Source organism: Cyrtonyx montezumae, unplaced genomic scaffold, assembly GCF_038088225.1.
Source record: "Cyrtonyx montezumae isolate F1298 unplaced genomic scaffold, pur_monq_1.0 scaffold_0, whole genome shotgun sequence".
NCBI lineage: Eukaryota > Metazoa > Chordata > Aves > Galliformes > Odontophoridae > Cyrtonyx > Cyrtonyx montezumae.
Genome location: NW_027071824.1, coordinates 13,838,730 through 13,860,205, shown reverse-complemented (window position 1 = coordinate 13,860,205; position 21,476 = coordinate 13,838,730). Strand labels below are relative to the sequence as shown.

Here is a 21,476-nt window from a genome sequence, read left to right as displayed (position 1 = left end):
CTGCTTCAGCCAGAAAGACTCAAAGCTTCTGCCCTGAAAGCTTGGGGTGGGGTGGACACCATGGCTGCTTCACTGGCAGAGAGAAGGAGGTTAATACAGGACTGCCTTGCTCACCTGGGGAAAAGCGACAGTCTGGAGTGGAGGAAACCCAGACACCACAGGTTAGGAGTGGAGGATGTCATATTCAAGTAAAAATACTGTGGTGGGGAGGAGATGTTGGGTGAGTCATTGTTAGCCAACATGGCGTTGGGCCAAGCTGCTTGTTACTCATGGGTTTCCTTAGGAGTAATGTCTGCTTTGGCTTCCTGCTGGTCCCTGTCCTCTCTCTCTTTTTTTTTTTTCACTCTGTGTTCTCACAGTGCCATAGGGGAAGGTGATGAGAGATGTCGGCGCAAGTTATGTGGCTCATATGTGGAAATATTTGTGAAGTCATGGAGAATGCTGAAGGTATCAGTCACCAGAATGGGGAATACGTGCACATGCCTGCGTGAAGTGAGCTCAGCAGTCAGGAATCCATGTTGTAGGAAAGCTGACATGAAGTTCTTGTGGAACAGTGAGGGCTATAGAGCTGGAGACAGCTTTGGGGTGCCCCATGGCGTCAAGGACGATGCAGAGGGTGAGGAAGAGACTTCAGGAGGCTTCTACCGAAGTTGCTCGTCTTGGTGTGGCTGAAGGAACAGTAGTTATTCTGGGGGGTGAGGGGGTGGCAATTATAAGGAAATTTGCTGAAGGTCCCATCTTTTAATATCTGTCTCCACAGAGCCTCGGGCATAGGGGAGTCCCCATTTGATCTCCTACTACGCGCAAGCTTTCTTGAAGGGGGAGCGCCTGAAGCGATTCCTGCCTCACCAAGGGCTTTGCCATTCCACTGGTGCATAGAGGCCAGCCCCGACTCTGTCAAACCGGCTCCTCTGGCAGCATTCCCCACTCCCTCCCCAAAATGGCAAGTAGAAGGATACATCCTTGCTTGCCTCGTGAAGTGCTCCCTAAGCTGCTGGTAGCTGGCAGTGACCTTTCAAAGGGGTTAATGTTGATTGTCTGCAAATGCTATTTGCAGGACCAGGATTTGCACTCCTGCCTGATTTCTTCCCAGCACCAACTGGCTGCAACTATCTTTTGTCATCATTAGCTCACAGGTGCTGGAATATTCACACCTACTACTGTAATTTGGTTCTGGAGAATGAAATTACACAGCAGAGCAAACTCTTTCCACCAGTCTTCTGGCTGGGGGAGGCTGAATTCTCCCACACTGACATGAAAATTGTGTTTTTCCCAGCACCCTCATCTTCTTTTATTTAGTTCTCCTGTCCATGTAGGGAATTCCCCTCCATTTGGAAACAGGCTCGCCTCCCCCCACCCTGCAATGGCCGGCTCTTGTGCAAGTAAGGTACCTGGGTGCTATTTCCCTAGTGGAACTGTGCTGTGTGTTCTGCAAAGAAAGGACACAAAAACCATCTGTGACAGCAACACTCGTGTTGATAGCCTGACAGTGTATCTACCGCATTCGTGCATTAAGAGAGGTTCCCAATTCCCTTTTCCCTGTTCCTTCCCCATTGTGCAAGACTAATCCCTGAATTTTCCTTAGTCATATTTCTCAGTGAAGTATCAAGAAAAAGGTTCATTTCTGGAAAATATACGAGGGCAGCCTGATCCTAAAGGTTCAGAGATTTCTTTCTACACACTTGGTGTAATTAAGTTTGTGCTCTTTGCTGCTCCTCAGTGGAGGAGAGACCCTACCAGAGAATTATGGCAAAAACAGTCCTAGAGGAGTGACCTGACTCTATCAAACCTGCGGTGGCAATGTGATGTCAGATGAGGGGGTTTGGGTAGTGGTTTGTTTTTTTCTTCTTCCTTCTTTAACTTGGTCTAGAATCTGCAGGAGCAGCTACAGGAATGCTGCAGAAATTCTGCAGCCAGTGGAAAGAATAAGCATGTGCTAAACTTTAAGCAAGTAGAGATGGAGTGGGAGTGTGGGGGAAAGGAGAGCATCCAGAATGCTGGTTTGAAGTGATGTTTCCACTGTCATGTGGGAAGGATGTGACAGAGGAAAACTGTGACACGGGTATTGCATCAGATAGCCTGAAGTGGAACAAATGATGCATTTTTGAAAAAGGAAAAAAAAAAAAAAAAAAGAAACAACAACTTATGTTCCTACTGATGTCTGTGACCTGATCCGCTTGAAATTTCATGTCATCATAACAAGTTCTTGAGTTCTGCAACAGTGCAGGGTGTTTTGCTGTGCCTCATGTAGCACTACTGAGGCCCTGCTCAGCAGTGTTCGGCCACTGCTAGCGTAAGGAGCAATACAAACAGGTTATCACCCTGGGTGGAAGTTGTTGGCATGCTCTCCTAAAACTGAGGTTTAGAAGGAGGTTTTTCTTGTGAGTTCCAGGGCAATGAGATCCGAAACACCTCAGGAAGATTTTCCTTGCAGAAGAGAAGGCAAGAGAGGGAGGAGAGGCTTTGGGAAAAGAAAGCTTGGGGGGAGGGTCTCACTGATGTGTGTGAGCAGCTGATGTGGGGAGGGAGCAAAGAAGATGCAGACAGGCTCTCCCTAGGAGTACAGAGAGGCAATGGTCACAAATAGCAACAAAAGAAATAAAAAAGCTTTTCCACTTTGAAGGTGATGCAACACTAGCGCAGATCTTCCGGCAGTGCTGTAGAATCTCAGCCCTTGGAGGTATTCAAAGCCTGAATGGAGACAACTCTGAGCAACCTGCTGAGCAGAGGGTGGATTAAGCATAGACAATCTCCAGCGTTGTGTATCTGCTTTTTACCCCACATAGTCCAGAAGTAGTATATTGCAAACATATTTCCTTCCCCTTTGCATTGCTATCACATTTGAACAGTAGAATTCCTCTGTTCTAAATATCAGCTTTTTTGATGCTGGCTATGTGAGGTCAAACAGATAAGAACTAGGCTGGGAGGAAGATATCATGGCAGACAAGAATGTAAACTGTTCAGCATACCACAGTGTGAGTCTCAGATTTCTCTTTTTACTTTGCATGCTCCATTCCACAGAATAGTGTGGGGGAAGACAGGGAGACAGGCCTTACATGGCTGTGATCTACAGCCTGCATCCCACAAATGACTGTTCAGCTCTGCAAGTTCATAGGCAGTGCCAGTAACTGCTGCCTGTTTGCCTTTTGCAGGCTCTCCTACTGTTTTTCTTCTCTCAGGAAAAAATTGTTTTCAAGTCTCCTGGAAGGGTAAAAGTGGATTGACAGCCAGTGAGCCTAGGTGAGTGCATGGGCCAGCCAGAACCCTTCAGATTGCGTGCTGCCCCTGGTCCCCTCACCCTCTTTCTGTAACCCTAACTGAGCTCACAGTGATCACACATACTGGTGGTGGTTATAGATGTGAGCATCCATAGCAGGGGACAATATTTGTTTGGGGCAGAGGGAAGAAATAGGTCAGTGCTTTCCCCTTGAGGAGCTCAAGTTATTCAAATGTAGGATGCTCTAACATGGACAGAAAAGTGCATTCACTGAATTTATATTTATCCTGCTTATGTCATATTACTAGTCTGAAATGCATTTAGATTGGAAAGTGCTTATCTCATGTTAACAGCAGTAGAACCTGACACCAGCCCGGGGGCTTAAAAGAGATGATATAAGCCAAGGCCCCCAGATGTCTCTGGTAACCAAGGGGTAAAGGTGAGCTCGTGGTTGCTCCATGCTCTGGATTGCCCTACCACCCATCCAGGCACAGCCCTGCTTTGACTTTCAAAGCCAAGACTCAGGACAGGGCATGAGCATCAGCCATGGGCAACAAGAACAGGAGCTAATTGCCATAGCCTTTGTCCTGGGCTGGTGAGAACTTAGATGGCTGCAATCCTCTGTTCCACCCTACCTGATACAGGTCACCGGGGTGATGAGAGACATTAGCTGCCTGTTGAGCCTCCATTTGAATGTTGTGTTTATATGCCATGAAGACTGATTAAATCTCTACTCTGAGCAATGCTCTGAGGCCATGATGGTATCTAATTACCTTCTGCACTTCTGGCAACTGAGGAAATGGAGATCTGTCTGTGACGCTGTCTGTGGAGAGAAGGAGGGAATAGGAGAGTGATGCCTTAAATCTTCAGCTTCAGGTGCCTCTCCTGACCTTGTGTATACTCTTCAGCCAGCACCTGCTCCTGGGATGGATGCTTATCCTGCCCTGTTGCTCATCCTCTTCTCTGCTCCTGTCATGCTGATGTGAAAGGATGTTTGCTGCAGAAAAGGTCGCCTCGGGCCAGACCTTCAACAGCAGCTGCAGGGATGGAGGTTGTGCTGTGGCGGCATGGAGGCAAAGGGGCTGTGCAGTAAAGGTCTGGGCAATCCTCAGCCACAAAGATGCACCTTGACTGTAGGGGGTGTATGAACAGATGGATATGCTTGTCCTGGGGGGCTGGGCTCCTAGGGAATTGCTTTTCAGAGTATGGTTGAATGCCATGGCAGGGCAACTGTTTTTTGCTTGGCACCAGCTCTTGATTTCCCGGTGCAGTTGCTGCCCTTGCTCCAAGAGCATGCTCCTGGAATTGGAGAGGGAGGAGAACTGTTTCCACCACGGGGCAATGTGGAGGGCTGAATCCCGTGACCCAGAGCCATGGGGGAAGAAAGCTATTACTAATCCCCACCGAGGCCTGGCTCCGCCTGCCCAGCGGGATCAATGGCGCCACCTTGGCCCCATTATGTTGACTCTGAATTAGCGAGGAACGCCAAGGAACTGTGAGGAGGGCTCCTCCCAGTGCGGATAATGCTGCCAGTCTGGGACAGGCAGGTCTCCCTTTCCTCTTTTCACATTTTGGAAAAGGTGGCAAAGCGCTTGGCTGCACTAGGGCTGGCCCAGACTCCCAGGAGGACAGGCAGAGACCCTGCTGGGACGCGTAGCAGGCTTCCCAGCCCCAGAGCACGGGGTGTGCATGACTGCCTTCCTGCTGGGGCCAGCCAGCTCTCCTGGCAAGTAGAGGCAGGGGTGGGTCTTGGAGCCATTGCCAAACACTGGGCTAACCCTCAGGGTGGTTGGGGGGAGGAGGTGCCATTGCCCTCCCGGCCCCCACCTCCATGACTCATTGGGGTGTCCGGCCTTCACAAAAACGTCCCAACAAGCACTCAAACATCCATCCCCTCACTGCTTGCAGGAACAAGGAGAGCAGGCTTTAGAGCAAGACTGCCATTTAAGGAGTTCCTCAGCTGACTGAACCTCAGCTGACCTCAGGTCACTGAGTCTCCAGAGCAGCCACAGCATTTTAATTGAAAGCACAGCACCCAAAACTCCCCTCACAGCTCCAGAGTGGGGCTTCACCGGTGGGCAGCAAACGGCCACAGGCAGAAGCCAACACGGCGCTGAGTTAGCGATGCCAGGCCCCATGTGAGGAAGGAGGCTGCCATGCAGCAGGACCAGCCTGTATGAGGAACACCTTTTGGCAGGCTCCCGGCTCCTAGAACCATTGGGTGCTGCAAGTTGGGACGCGGGAACGTCGCCCCAGCGCTGTAGTGTTTATCAAGGTGAAAAGCATTAACAACATGCACCCTGCTCCTCCTGTTGTTTCAACAAGATCAAGGTGTGTACAGGAGAGCCTGTGTGTGTATTCATGTGCACACACACGCACTTGTGGTGGCTGGCACGGGGTGCTGTGTGGCGCAGACGTTTTTTCCAGGCAGGCTGCAGTCAATACTGACAAATACAGAATGGGTCCCGTCTTGCCCGCAGCAGCAGGGCACTTGCCTCCCTGCTGTAATAGCCCTGGGCAGCTCTCAGTAGGCCCGCAGATCCCAGTGGAACATGGTCTGGCCGCCACTGTGCTGCCAGATGGGTGCTTTTCCCTCCTCTCAGCATGCTTCACAGGACAGAGGTTTTGTGCAAAAAAAAAATAATAGAAGAAGGGGAAAAAAAATAAATAGTATGTGAGATCATATAATTAAAGATGGTATCAGAATGTCTAATTAGGATGACTGAGAGAACTTGGCTGGGAGACGCAGCCAAGAGCTGAGTTAGTGTGTTTGCCAGTCCAAAGCTCCTTAACAGTAATTAATCCTTAAATGTCCAATTGTTCAGAGTTCAAGGAAACACCTCCTACTACTGTACTTTGTGTTCCTGTTAAGCAAGGAGACACAGCAGGGCGTGTGCCCTTATTCTGTAAGAGCGACACGCCTAGGGGTGTTGTTAGGAACTAGACCGAAGGTTGAGTATAATTATTAACTACCTAAGAGTTCCCAGCATTGCACAATTACCCAGCCCGCCTTGCAGCTGTGCATTTGCCCGATTTTTTTTTTCTTCTTCAAATATAAATGCTGAGCTTTAGTGATGCATATGTAGAAATCATAGCGAAGTGCCGTCTGCTCCCCTTCCAATGCAATGCAGTTTGTACTGCTGAGGCAGGAGGCACTAATAAAGGGGCGAGGGGAAGCACATGGTCATATGTACAGCCAGAGAAAATTAGCGCTCTTCACTGAAATTTGACAGGCTGATTTACATTAGTTTGTAAATTTGACCCAGAGATTTTTTTTTCCTTTGTTTTGATGCTCTCAGTGAGTTGCATTAACATAAAAGCCCTGGTTATTTACTCTTGTGGCATTCTTCATTCTGTTTGCATTTTTGAGGGTTGATTTTGTTGTTGTTGTTTTCTCTTTCTTGTTGATATTGGGGGGGGGGGGGTGGGGAGCGGGGGGGGAAGGCTGAAGGAAAGAAACACAGGTTTGAAGCAGGAGGTGAATGAAGCTGTTTATCCTGCTACCAGCAGTAGTCACTGGGTGAGCAGGAGGGCTGCTGTCAGTGTCAGCAGTAGCATCACACATTGCTGACAGACAAGAGAGAGTCATGTTTCATTTCCTCAGATGCAGCATCATCTTTTAAGTTGCCTTTCTGCGTTTTTACCCTCTCCTTTTTCTTAATTCACCCTCTTTGGTGGGTGTGGCAAAGGTCTGACCGACCGAAGTCACTTCTGCAGGGGATCATTAACTGGGGCGTCAGCCAAGGCCGCGCAGTGTTTATAAAACTCAGACAATTAAATGCCGTCGCAGCCCTGAAAGGCTATAATTGGAAAGCAGTATGTGATGATGTCCACCGAGAGGGACTGGCACTGAGGCAGGCTGGGCTGCGCCATCCCGACGCTGTTTGCCCAGTGCAGGTGGCGGGAGGCCAGGCGGGCCACACCAGGCTAACGCCCAGGCGGGATGGTCCCTGCCCTGCTGAGCTGACACGCTACTTACTCGAAAACAAAGGCTGGGGAGGGAAGCAGGGGTAAAAAGGGACCAGAGTTTGGCTGAGGTATGTGGGCTGGGTGTAGGCCCCTGCCATGGCAGTGCTGGTCTTTGAGAGCCCAGCCTGCTGCCTCAGGCTTTGGATTTAACCATTAGTTTGGCCTCGGGCCCCAAGCAAGCCCTTAAGGGTAAGGGCCAGGAAGGACTGGGATGGTTGGAGCTCCCTGGCTGCAGAGGGGGCCAGGAGCAGAAGCCAAGGACAGGCAAAGCTTCTAGTGGGAGGCACTTAGCAGTGGCCATGACGCTGGCTGCTTCTGATGTCTCACTCTTTTGCAGATGCCGGCCAGTTCTGTGTGGCCTGAGCCCTTGGGACTGTTGTCCTCTCTTGTGGATCAACTGACCCTTGGGAGTAGTGTCAGGCAGCTGTTGAATGTACTTTCTGAGCGGATCCTCATCCATGATGTCCCGTGAGCAGGGAGGATGCGGTTGTACCAGGCTGGGAGCACCACAGCCCTGCTTCATGCTCTGCAACTGACTCACTGTTGCACTATGAGCGTATCCCTTCACCTTTTTGTGACTCAGAATTTTCATCTATCAATTAGGGATTTATGAGGTTTAATTAAGGCCTATGAAGTCCTTTAAGATCCTCGCTTGAAAGATGCTGTGCAGGCATAAAGTGCTGTACGCAACGAAGAAAACAAGAGAAATTAAATGGTCCAGACGAGAAAGAAGAGAGGGCAGGTTTCCCACTGCTTGGTCTCCCAATTACGTGCTCTGTCTTGGGATGGCAACCTTACTTTAACCTGTGGACAAACGAACCTGTTCACCCCTTCTTGCAGCAGACAGGCGATGACGTGCAGCAGCGCCTTAGTCATTAGTTAGCCCTCAGTCGTCTTTCCAGAAGTATGAGCAACTGGGGAAGGGGGAAGGGAGCAAGGGCGGGTGAGGAGTATGAATTCCAGAGAAAAGGGAAGTATCAGCAAGCAAGCTAGGATGTGCAAAGGTCTTTATCGCTGCTGCAGAGATCTAGCCCTGCATAGTAACTAACAGGAATAGATCTCATCTATCCCTAGAGGTACGTGCCCTGGAGCAGGGAAGAGCTGATGAGTTACAGAGGAGAGGAAGCAAGAGTCTTCTTATGCAAGGCATCTATTTCAGTGTCAGAGAGGTGGTAGACTCGACTTAAAGGAGCCTGAAGAAAGCATTTGGATTGAGCTGGAGTGAACAATCATTTTATCTATGTGTGTTTTAAAGTGAAGGCCTCATTTGCAGAAGTTGCTAAATATATGCTTTGTTTGAAGCTCATGCTTAAATCTAAGCATGCGTTTAAGGTCTTGGCTGAATGGGAACATGCCCAAATTTGTTGAGGTGCTTGATGGAAGCCAGGTCTGAGGGGAAGAAGTCTGACAGCAGCTGTGAGCCTAGCAGGACTGAAAAAGTCCTTGGGAGCTGCAGAAAGCAGCAATACGTGTACAGCCTTGCCATGCTATTCATAAGGTCAGATTGACCTGAGGGAGGAATGGGCAAAAAGGAAGTTGCATCTCCAATCTCTGTTTTCTCCTTTGCTTGCTGTACAAACAACCCTGTGGTAGCTGGCTCCAGTAGGTGTGGTCTGTATGCACTGGGTGTGCCACTTTGTTGTGTTAAAAGCACCATTTCTCCTCTGAAAGCAAGTTTCCAGGTTGTCACCATCACATCAAAACTTGTGGCCCCTCCCATCCCCCACCTGTGTGCCTTCACTCTTATGTAAGAGGAGATGCCTGTTGGGATGAAACCCTGACTGGCACTTCACTTGGTGTCTGTTCTTTATTCCACACTGGTCTCGGCCTTTCTCTGTGTCATCTGAGTTGCCAGGTAAAAGGGACCCACATTAACTACTATTTACTAGAACAGCTCCCAGTGCTGGATGAGGCTGTCTTCTTTTCAGCCTCCTCCTGGAAAAGCTCAATCCAGCTGTCTTCATGATGTCATAAGATTTGTTCTGGTCTGGCTGTTCTACTCTATCTTTCTCAAAGTGCAGTGCTCCACATTTGGCACAATGTTTAGCACCGGTGAGCACTCTTTGGGATAAAGCATAATAATGACCTTCGGTGACATGCTTATGACTCCATTAACATATCCTAAAACATTTTTTTATTCATTTATTTTGAAACAGCAGCATGCCATCAACTCATATTTATTACATGATCCACTCCTATACTTTTGCATTGTGCTGATGCTTAACCCCTTTTTTTCTTAGTCATTCACTTCTGTGTTTAATTTCTCCTTCCCAATCACAGTACTTTGTTGTGTTTTTATTGAATTTTTATCCAGCTGATTCTGAGCCGCTTTTGCTATTTATTGGGATCAGTTGAAATAATAACGTGCAGATTAATTGTTCAGAAAATCCTATGCACAGGTCCATGCCTGCACCCATAGCTTTTTCCAGAACCTAGCCTTCCTGTCTTAAAAACAAAGGCCTCTAGTGTTTGATGGCATCCTTGCAATATTCAGCTGAAATGTCAGGATGAAGCCTGGCAAAGCTGTGAAGGCTCTTTCGATGAAAACAGGGAATAAGAGCATCTGTTCAGCTGGCAGTGGCTTTTGGTCTCTGATCGTTGGTTTGGTTTGAATCAGTGATATTTTCTGTGTTATTACTGGTCTTTAAAGCACATGGTCCCTGGAAATACACGAGCTTGAAATTGGCTTCCAGCTGTAAGAGTGCACACAGAACTATGGCTGTTGCAGCAGGTCTCGTCACCAGTTCCCAGTTCTGGGCTTCCTCTACTGAGGAACTGACCTACAGCTCCACTGCCAGAAGTCTTTTCCCCATTTCCAGCCGAGGGGGCTGGGTGTCTTGTTTTCAGGAGTGAAAATGTTGTAGGAATTTGGTGTCCTCTGGTGGTAGCTGAGAGAGTCACAGTTGGCAAAAGGAAGTGAAACCCTTGAAATGCAAATCAGGCAGTGCACTGATATTCCTTTCCACCCTGCACTGTAAATATTTCTATGCCTGCCTGCCATCTATTTTTTTTTTCTATATGGTCACTCATCCTATTTATCTTCTACCTGGGTTTCCACTCCCTGTTTGGGAGCACTGAGGGCTGGGTGTAGGATAGACTTGATGGTGTTTGCTTGTTGCTTGACTGTTGATTTCTTTGCCATCCAAAAGGAAATCTAGCTTCTTCAAGGCCCTCTGTACACCAGCGCAGCCACTTGCCCCTGCATGGTCCCTAAGGAAAATAACTGTTCCTGGTTCCAAAGGCCTTTTAACCCAGTTCTCTACAGATGCTCAAGCTATTACCCCTAGGCTTGCTCCACATGCTTTACCACTCACTAGGTGAAAAAGCTGGCAGACAAGAAGGCACAGAGCACGTGGACAGGCCATGTTTGGCTTTTGTTTTTAAGCCACAGAACAGGTCAGAGCAGCTCAGAGCATTGTGAAGATGCTTAATACTACGGTGGGAGGATGTGTTTGGTACAACTTGTGGTGTGTGAAGTACATCAAGGGAGCAGGCTGAGCCTGAAGCTCCAGGTGGCTCTGCTGGATATGGACAAGATGATCATTCCAAGGACCTCAGAGTTCAAATGTCTGTGTTTGGTGCAGCTGCAGCCAGAAGGGTTGGAAAGCCTCATTGCTGATGAGAAGAAGCAACCTTATACCCTTTCCCTGCACTAATTCTTGGTAGCCTTCTCTTTTAAAAAGCAGCACAGGCATTAATGATTGAAAAGGAATATAGTACAGCTGAGGCTGGTTCACTAAGGTCAAAAAGATATCTTTCTGATCTGTAGAGGCAGGCTGAGAAACAACTTCTACAGGGGAAACAGGTAAACAGGAGGTGTGTGTAGATGGACTAATGAGGCTGGAAAGCAATGGGACTTGTATAGGCTTGACCCTATGGAGCCGGTGCACTGTACATTCGTGTGGGCAGAACTCTAGATAGCACTAGAGTGTTTGGAGCATCCCACAATGCTGCTGCAATACAGCTCTGGCTGGAAACAGAGCCCCTTTGTGGTGTGAATGTAAACAGCAAGATGCTGGCACTTCTCTGGGAATTTTATAACATAATAGAAGAGAACAGGAGAAAGGGAATGCTGGTGCTTCTATTTTACAGCGAATCTCAGAGGTTTGAGACTTGGGCTTAATTTCACACTTATTTAGGTGTGTGATTTCCATGTATGTCTTTGAGAATTAGGTACTTGTGATCTGAGAATAAATATAATCATCCTGAGGCTCACAGGAAGAAAACCAATGTTTTCTGATCTCTGCTGTAAAGTGTCATCACTGTCCTTACTGGAAGCAGCTAGACAGCATCTCTTTGCTGTCTTCTCACTGCCAGCGCTCTCTCAAGGCTGTGCTCATGCTGTCTGGCTCTCCCAGGGCTGCAAACAGTGCTCTTCAGAAACCAGCATTATCTCCTCCTGACCTGATAATTAAGGGGCAAGCTGAAGATGAGGTCATGGGAGTTATCTGGTCATCTTGAGCCTACAGAGTTAAACAAATCCTCACACTACTGTAAAATGAGCAAGGAGTTTTTTGCAGAGGATCTTGAGTTGTGCTGTTCAGAGCCCTTGGCCAAAGCATGGCTTCAGCCTGCCAGCAGAAGGGCAGGGACCAGTTGAGGTACCCCTCCAAACCTCTGTGGGCCCAGACGGGATTGTATCCAATAATTCACTCAGCCCAAAAACCCCCACATATGAATTTTAGTTTTCAGTCATGTTATTAATTATTAATATAAAATTGGAGGCCAGATGCTGCTAGAAAAGGTGCTGGGGAGTAGTTCCATCTACCAGCACTCCATTTTTGTTGTGACAAACAAAGGGATGAGAGGGACTGTGCCAGCTCTGCTAACTGCAGAGGGAGGCTGGGGTGACACCAGCCCTATGGGGATGTGCTTTGGGTTTTCCTTCCGTGCCAGTGGCTAATGGGCTTGTGCCGAGCAATCAGACAGTTGCTGTGGCAGTCTGTCACCCCTGTAGGCGCAAGGATTAAATTCTGAATTTCATTCCCTTGTGGGGCTTGAGGTTTTGTCGCAATATGGCTGCACTGAGCTACCTCCATGTGTTTGTAGGTGGCAGCTACTTTGTAGCTTATCCAAAACGTGGGCATAACTTCCCTGCTGATCTTGCTTATTCACCTACTGCCACAGGTCAAGTTTCTGTAGCAGCTTTGCTAATCTCAAATATCCGTATCGAAGGGTCCAGTGCTCCAGCCACATGCTCAACTTAGAAAAATTCACTTGGAAAAAGAGCATTTGAAGCTTTGCGTTTGCGTTTTTATTTACAGGAATTCGTAAGCTATCTTAGAAACAGCAGCAGCTCCAGAAGCTTGTGTTTTAGAAGGAACTTTCTGCTTGCTTTCGATATCCTGACCGCGTGCAGAGCGGTGCTTTCCAGCTCTTGCCCGAGAAACCTTTGGTTTCTTCTTTTCTATTTCCATTTGCACTCTCTCCAGCAGGTGGTAGCAGCCTCCTTTAAATCGTGCAGCTCTCCTGCCTGCTGCTGCGGGATCCTTGCTCTCAGCCTCACGTCCCTGCTTGCTCTGGGCCTCGCCTCAGTCCCTGATGTCTTCTGTGGAAGAAGAGCTGCTGTTTAGGTCCAGGGAGTTCATTGAGTTTACCAGCACTGCGAATTGCAACAAGAGAAGGCATAACACCATGAGGAAATGTACAGTGACTCACTGTGGTGCATGATTTATTCGTAGCTGTTATGCAGCACTATAATGTTCTACCCATTGTGGATTAGATGTAATGGATGGGACGATTCAGGGATGTGCTTCCTAAAATAAATAAATAAATGAAAGCAAGATCTAAGGCCTTGGCTAGGCAGTAGGATTAGCTGAAAAATTGATGAGTCACAGACAGAATGAATCTTCAAATGAAGTGGAGAGCCATTCTGCTTTCTATTTCAACAAGTCCTCTGCTATGCTGGTTTAATACAATAGTTCTGTGGGTGCAATTGCATTACCATCTGATGTATGGCCTCTGCCTGTTAGCAGCTAAGAAACTACTTCCCTAACACACAGTAAAATATGGTGCTTGTGGCAGCAAACATTTTGGGTTTATTTACAAGTGGTTTAGTGTTGTGGTGGTGTTTGTTTGTTCTTTTTTTTTTTTTTTCTTCTTCTTTTTTCTTTTAATGTGCAGCTATACATTTGTTGTTTAGTATTTTTAAAAGCTGGTCCTTTAGCTGAAGGACATAACTTGTCAAGATTCCTGGTTTTCAATATTCTGTGTAAGTTAAAGGAATGCAGGAAAAAGCTCATTTAAGTGAGCAGATGAGATAAAACTTAAAGGCAAGGTAGAGAGGAATCCATTGGCTTTCCCAGCTATAGCTGCTATGCCAGGTCCAAGAGGTAAGGCAACAAGGTGTTAGTATGTTTCCATAATGTCAACTAAATTATAGTTGGGCACTGGAATGGGCTGCCCGGGTAGGTGGCAGAGGTGTTAAAGAAATGTGTAGATGTGGTACTAAGGGACATGGTTTAGTGGGCAATATTGGTGGTAGTGGGTATTTGAACTGGATGATCTTACAGGTCTTCTCCATCCTTAATGGTTCTAAGATACATAAAAACATAGCAATGGGCCAGGCAGTCTGACTGACACACTGGAGTACTTATATATGAATACATGTTTGGTTGCTGCTTACTTTACAGCTCGACTTTTGCTTTTGTGGCATAGGGCCTATACATGCAAAAGAGGTACATTTGCTGGAGAAAATACAGAGGCACAAAACTGCTCTTAACTTCAATAATCCATTTGGAGTGCTTCTTCGAAGTTTGCATCACAACAGGCGATGAGAAGACTGACACAGCTCACACAGGGTTAGGTACAAAGTTCATCCAACTATCTGTTGTGCCTGAGCAGCAGCATTCAGGCAAGACAGAAGTTCTGCATGGATCAATAAGCAGTTAGCTGCACCTCTGTGGGGTACTCCCAAATGCTGTCAGCTGGGGCTTGGCTCATGGGCTGGAGCTCCCCACGCTTTCTGCAAGATGTGGCTTTGCCCTCACAGTAGTGCAAAGGATTTGGTTTGTCTCTGACACCTCCTAAGACTGTGAGAACATTTCTCTTCTCTCTTCTGCCAGCTTATTTGATAGCTGCTGCCACCTGCTATTTGCTATTCACTATAGGATCTATTTTGATGATTTGGTAGTGGGAAGTAGTCTTTACAGAAGACTTATAGTTATATTAAAGTTAGTACTGTTTTTCTTCTGGAGCATATCACAGAGTCTAAAGGCTAAATTCTTCTTTGTTTTTTTTGCAAATGTATGAATTAGTGCTACCTCCTTTCCCTTTTCCATCTTTTACTTGGAGTATGGTAAAGTGGAGTCATTCTCTCTAAGATTTTAAACGTTTCCAGTTCACTAGGGAGGCGGTTTCTCAGATTTGCTGATGAAGAGAACTTTCTGTTGAGAAATGAAGCCACCACAAACCCTTGTACTTAAATGACAAAGACCACTGAGTGTAACTCTCACACCCACACTATGCTGTGCTGACACACAGACCATAATGACCTTGACCAGCCTCACCTGGGGCTTCATCAACTGTGCCAATGGCCCCAGGAACTCTATTTCAACCTAGCCCAGGGAGCTACTGGCTTCTGTGCTGATCTGACAGTGAAAGCCTCTAGTGTTTCATTACCTTATTACGGATAAAAGAAGTCAGTGTCAAAACAAGTTTCAGGTTGTGAGACTCCAAAGTGGAATAAGCTCCCTTCATTTCAGAGCTGTTGCTGTGCTGGAGGTGAGCTGTTGTTTGGGCTCATGAGGTCTCTGGTATATTTGTACTGGGCTGAGGTTTGAGATCAAGCAGTGGAAGAACTTTTTCTCTGTCTGTGCAGATTCCTGCTAGTATGTTGCTCTGCATGATAGCTGTTCTTATTCAAAATTGGTTTTACTTTCCCATTTTTTTGTAAAGTGAAGTGAACACAAGCCCTATGTCCAATATATTTCCCTGAAGAATATCAAATTTCAGTCATAAAGCAATAAAAAGCCCTTTGAAGGATAAGCTAGACTGCCTGGGATATCAGGGGTGTAAGTGGTTTGTTTAAGCATCTTAAGATATTTACTCAAGCAGTTGCTCTTCTTAATCTTCTATTATTTAGCAGAAGATTTACTTGGGTGTCAGCAGGCTCAGAAGAAACCAGAGAGCAATTCCAGTTTTTTGGCTGAGGGCACTGGGCTGTTCTGCAGAGGTCAGATCTTAATGCTGTAGTTGTGGCATAGCAGAGTCTTGCTTGGGAGAGTAATATTACGGTCTAGCAGTCACTTGTTCACATCTCTCAAATCTTCAAAAGTGAATGGTCTACCATGATAGCATTGTAGCTGGTCTTGTGTGCTCAAATACTTGATGCTCAGGTTAACTGCCTGTAAATGATGATCCAGTCTTGCTGTCTTCTTAGGTACAGACTTGTTCTGTGAGCATACAGTAATTTCTCTACACTGCCAGAGTGCATGTGGTTCTCTATAATCTTGCTATGTTCTAAACTGGACCTATGGACCTTTGGCTGTTAGGTCATGGTTCCTGTTCAAACTGGGAAAACTAGCATGTGAAGCTAGTTGGCCTGGGCCTTCGAATCATACCTGTTTCTGATAAACTCAGTGTGAAATTCTGTTTGTTGAATGTTTTCTGAATGAGGGCAAAGTTAGTCGTACCACCTGTCAGCAGTGCTCTGTCTTGGCAGGTACCTGTGAGGGAGACCACAATAGATTGTAGAAGGGAGAAGTCGTATTGTGCCTACTGCCAGAAATGATGGTATAGTACTGGCCTTGCATTACTTCCCTCGCCACCTTTGCTTATTCCTCTCACTACTGGTATTCTCTCCCTATTTCAGACTGTGGTCCTCCTGTTCTCTTCTGTGATGCCTTCTGATGTTCTTCACAGTCTTCTGGGACTCAATTTAACTTAGAGTTTCAGTGAGTTTAGCCATCTTTTAGAAATACATGGTGGTTGTGAAACTAGTGAAAGAGAAAAAGAAACGTCACAAGGCTGTTTGAAGGCTCTGAAGGATCGGAGGCAGGGGGGAAGAGTATAACTGACTATTTTCTACTTGGGGTTTAACTGCTCTGCAGCCTTAGGAATTGAGCCTCCTTCCACATGTAGTAGAGGTAGTCTGATAATGAATTATTGTGTTGTACTGAAGACCCTTGACTCCACTGGAAGCTGACACGTGTGATTTATGTGCTGGTACTTGCTGAGATGACTGCCCTGCAAAATTGCCAGCTCCCTCTGAATGCAGGGAGAAGCCATAACAGGACACTTGATATCATCTTCTGTGAGAGAGCTTGCATGGTTGGCACCATGTGACACTAATAAGCTTTTAGAGTGTTTTAAAAGTAGTGTGAGGGCAATATCTACTCTATGTGATAACTATGGAAGTCTTTATTGAGAGCTCATTTGTTACACGAGCAATACAATATACCTGGTAGTCGTGATGTTCTGTGTATTCCCTTTATTGTTGGCAGAGTCCCAAAAAGCACCATTGCTCTCAGCTGCCATCTTCTCTGCTAAATCACATGGTTAAGTCCTCATAAATAGAAAGGATGAGCAAAATGGGGGGGAAATGGAAACTGGAAGTGCTGTGCCACTTCTTCCTTACTTTGACCTGTGGATGGGGCTATTCATAAACTAAGGTTGCAGAGCTCCTTGAAATAAGAAATGTAAATGTTATCATTGTGGCTTTGCTTTCCAAAGGTAAATAGGCTAATAAATTTTATGGCTGCTGAGTTATCAGCTTGGTAGAATATAAAGGAGGAAAAAGAAGAGAATTTGTTTCCTAGCAGCCATAAAGTATAACCCACAGCACTCCATTTTACCTGCTCATAGAAGCACTTATGAAGCTATTGTTAGGCTTGTTCTTCCTTTGGTGTCTTTCCTCGGAAGGTAAGAATTGAGAGGTCCTTTGGAAATCCTTGTTATGCACTATTTAGGAACCTGTATTTTTAGGTGTTGAAAGGTGGGTGTCTAGCAGAAGTCTTCAAGCAGGGTGAAGAAAATAAGAAAGTAAAACTGGGATCTTGCATGTGATTTGGAGATATGTTTGATCATTTTAGATACAGATATGTGCATTGGTTTACACTGCTCTGGGGAATGATTGCATCTTTGGTAGACACTGAAGTTTTCTTATGAGAAAAACATCAACAAATAATGGTGAGATCTGTTCCAAAACGGTGCAGAAGTTTGAGCAAGAGACAGAGATTTTCCTTGAATTTGTACCTGTGATCTTTTCTTTTCAGTGGCATTGGATTGTTCGGATGGGTAGGCAATCTCCTGACACTCAGGGCATCATTGTTAGGATTTCTGCTTCCTCCATACCTTTTGTATAATCTGAGTAAATTACTGTAGCAGGAAAAAAAAAAAAAGAAAAAAAGAAAAAAAAAGAGAGAAAAGGAGGGGAGGGGCTAGAGTTGGAAAAGCGTTGTACCCTTACTGGCTATATGAAATCCATACATGGTACCAGGTACTGAATTTTGTAGGTGATCTAGGACAAAAAATGTGCACGTCTTGGCTTTTTGCTTCAGCATTCTGCCAGTAAGGAGGCTGTGATGAACACTACTGTTATTTTACCTTAATGGTATTCTGTGTTGATAAGCATCTCTGGAGGTCTGTCAGGTCCTCTGATAAATATAACAGCAGTTGGGGGGCTTTGGTTCCTATTATAAATGGAAGAAATGATTACACTTCAGCTTTTTAATTTGGAAAAGAATATGTGGTGACTAGAATTCATGAGAAAACTTGACTTGAGGGAAAATGTGGATTGCTAGAGCCTGTAAGAATTAGCAGAAACAGGTTAACTATGAAATAAAGGGAAGAAATAATAGAGCTTTTCTTCCAGATTTTGGAAAGATTTTCAGAAAAATAATACTTATTTTGGGTAAGGGAGTGAGAGAGGATTTGGAAAAAATTAAAAATACAAACTGGAATTATTAAATGGTAGAGTCACAGAGTAACTAGAGCACTGTGAGCAGCAGAGGTCAGAAAAACATCCTATAGAAAGCATAAGTCCAAAGCAAACAAAGAAAACTAAATGTACACTCTGGTTTGTTAAAGTACAATCAGTCAAGCCAAAACTAATTCTGCGGGGAAGCAAGGAATCATGTTTAAAGAAATAAAAATAAGAAATTCTCTTTCAAATACATCTGAAACAGGGAATCTGAAGTCCTGATGCATGTAAAAAATAAGGTCTGAAGCTCAACAGGAAATACTTTTTTTTTCTTTTTATTATTTATTCCCCCCCTCCCCCATGATTTATTTAAGCAAAAGAGCTTAAAAAGGACCTTGCACTAAGATCCTTTCTGGGGAGGGGACAAGCTGGAGGAGCTATCAAATCCTCAAACAAATTGATAATGAATAGCAACAAACTGCCAGAAATATGTGATATTCACCCAGGGGAGTAAACTAAACAAATATGAATGTCTTTATATGTTCAAAGTGTTGCTATCAGTCAACACTGGTGTCAGGAATGGAAAATGACAAATGTGAAACTAGATTTTAGAATGGTTTCTGTGTTAGAAGGATCTGGGGACCTGCAGTGGTAGCTGCAGTTGAATTTCCAAAAATCTTTTGACCAAGAACTCCTGAAGAGGCTAAACTGTTGAGGATGAAAACACATTTATGGGCTCTAATTAAAAGCTTTGGAATAAGGAAATGAATTATAAATATTGAGACAGAGAAGAAAGGAGAGGGAACCTGCTATAACAGGCTGTCACCTGTACTGGAACGGGTGCTTTCAGCATATTTCAGTATCAGATGAAGAGACAGGCTAGCTGATGTAAAATTTTCAGGATGCTCAAACTGAAAAGTGATGTACAGCGGGCAGAACTTGTTCTAACTATACATAGATTGTGGTGAAGACTAAATTGGATACTGCCTCATGGTTCGTATCTGTCTGAGGACATCAGTGCAGTGTTACCAGCATTCATGGAGACAATTTCAGGAATTGGAGAGAAAACACGAAAATGCATTTCTAGTGCTGTATGTAAGTCTGGTTTGGTTGCCTCTTGAGGGCTTTCTAGCCTCTTCATGTCAAAAGTAAAATGAGAAATGCTAGGAGGAGGATAAAGGGGAAGAGTGTTCAGACTTATGAAGCTATTGCCACGTGAGAGGAGATCAAACAGTCTGATTCCTGAGCCTGGATATCTCCCCTCCTGGGCTGAGCTGGATCTCCATTTACTTTTTGATGTGGAAAGAAGGACATGTAAGCAGAAGCATGCAGCAGGACAACTGAATATTCTCAGGTTAGCTTCTGGATGCTAATGAAGAAAAGACAGTAGGACTTGTGAGACTTGCAGGACTTTGCTGGCTTTCATGTGGCAAGAAAGGACAGCTGTCAGCATGCTTTGAAGTTCAGCTGAAAATCCAGAGCCAGATTCCACGGCTTCCTTTGTGAAGATCTTAAGATAACCCCAAATCGATGCTTACAAATCCAAGTATACACTCAAGGAAAGAGAATGATGTTTACTGAAATAGCTTGCAGGCCTGACTTCTGGCTCTAACAGGCTATATCTGTCAACATTCTAGGACAATAAGAAATGATAGCTGTTTCTCTATCACTATGGCAATCGCACAACAGTGTGACGTTGCTCTCTGGCTGTGGAAGATGTAGATTAATGTGAACTGCTCCTTTCTGAAGGAGTTTCAGCTTACACATGCTAATGTTACTCTGAACTTGTACAGGGTAAGCCTAGGCTGCATTTCTACTGCATAAAAATTATGGGCTGGCTCACACATGAATTTGTTGCTATTTGTAAGATCTCCTTTTGTTAACGAGAATTACATGTTTATTAGTTGTCCTAGGTATTTTCTGCCTCTCACAACAAAAACAGATAGGCCCTTCTCTTATTGAGAAACAAAACTAAAATCCATCGTAACAGGAAAACAGTACTACTCCCTCTTTTTTTTTTGCACTCGTAGGGCCCCATCTGGAGTACTGCCTCCAGGTCTGGGGCTCCCAGCACAAGAAAGGAGTTGAGCTGTTGGAGCAGCTCCAGAAGGGCTGGAGCACCTTTCCTATGAAGAAAGGCTGAGGGAGTTGGGCTTATTCAGTCTGGAGAAGAGAAGGCTCTGAGGAGAGCTCACTGAAGCCTTCCTGGGCTTGAGAGGAGCTTATAAACTGGAGGGAGACTGACTTTTTACATGGACAGGTAGTGGTAGGATAAGGGGGAATGAATTTAAACTAAAAGAGTGGACATTTAAATTATATGTTAGGTGGAAATGCTTTACTCAGGGGGTGGTGAGGCACTGGTACAGCTGCCCGGAGAGGTTGTGGGTTCCCCATCCATGTAGGTGTCAAGGCCAGGTTGGCTGGGGACCTAGGCAGCCTGAGCTGGTGGGGGACAGCCCTGCTCATGGCAGGGAGCAGGAATTCGTTGGGCTTTATGGTATCTTCCAACCCCAAGCCATTCCATGATGTCTGAAGGGGAAAACTGGAAAAATTAGTTTTTAAGGCTTGTGGAGGATGAGGTCCATTGCTCTTGTATGTGACTTAACTGCAGTCTGCTAATTTCAACAAATATAATCTGATTATAATAACTAAAATCTTACATTCATATACCCAAAACTAAGAGAATACATTTGGTGTTGAAGCGAGATTCGCCTTTGGAAAATAGGGGAGAAAAATTACTCCTCATAGGGATTTTATTGTTTATGTTTTATTACGTTTTCTGAAGACTTTTCTAAGCTTAAAAATAGTGCATTCCCTTATTCTTCCCTTTATTTTATTTTAAAGGAAAGACAGATAATCTCCTGGAAGAGCAGGGGAAACTAAAGGTAAACTATGAGAACAACTTACTTTCTTTTTTTTTTTCTTCTCCTTATTTCAATATCAGTCTTCATCATTTTGGCCTTTACTTCCTCTGAGGCAAGTGGAAGAAGGGCTTAGTGTGCTGAATTGTTGAATTCTGCAAAGAATAAATGCAAATGACTCAATGGTGTGGTACTGCAGTTGCAAGATTACAGTACCTCACCAGGAAATAAGTTTCTCTGAACACTGCTTGTTATTAGGTTGCACATCCTGTATATAGACTGACTGTGGTTAACACTTGTTCTGAGATGCTCTGTTGCTCTTTTAGAAGCAGACTGTTGTTTTTAGTCTCTCTTTAAGGTATTAGAGATGGACCGTACCTATTGAAAGGATGTAGGAGAGGATTAAATAGTTGTTCCTCGTGATAGTCATCTGTATCTCATGCTGAGTCTATTCATATCACTCATGTCCTTGCCCTAAATACAGGTCTTTCTTTCATTATTTTCCTCTTCAGTACTTCCTGTGATCACATGGGAATTCTGCCTGTTCCCAAGGGCCCAGAATATGGGT

At 45.3% G+C, this 21,476-nt stretch overlaps 1 protein-coding gene across 1 annotated transcript in view; it reads left to right on the top strand.

The window, feature by feature from the left end:
- The first annotated feature begins 16,998 nt into the window (after positions 1-16,998).
- PLB1 (phospholipase B1) overlaps positions 16,999-21,476 on the top strand; it is a 77,888-nt gene continuing 73,410 nt past the window's right edge. The window contains exons 1-2 of the mRNA XM_065736241.1: positions 16,999-17,047; positions 20,892-20,932. Of these exons, the coding sequence (XP_065592313.1) occupies positions 16,999-17,047; positions 20,892-20,932 (90 nt within the window). The remainder of the gene's footprint in view (positions 17,048-20,891; positions 20,933-21,476) is intronic.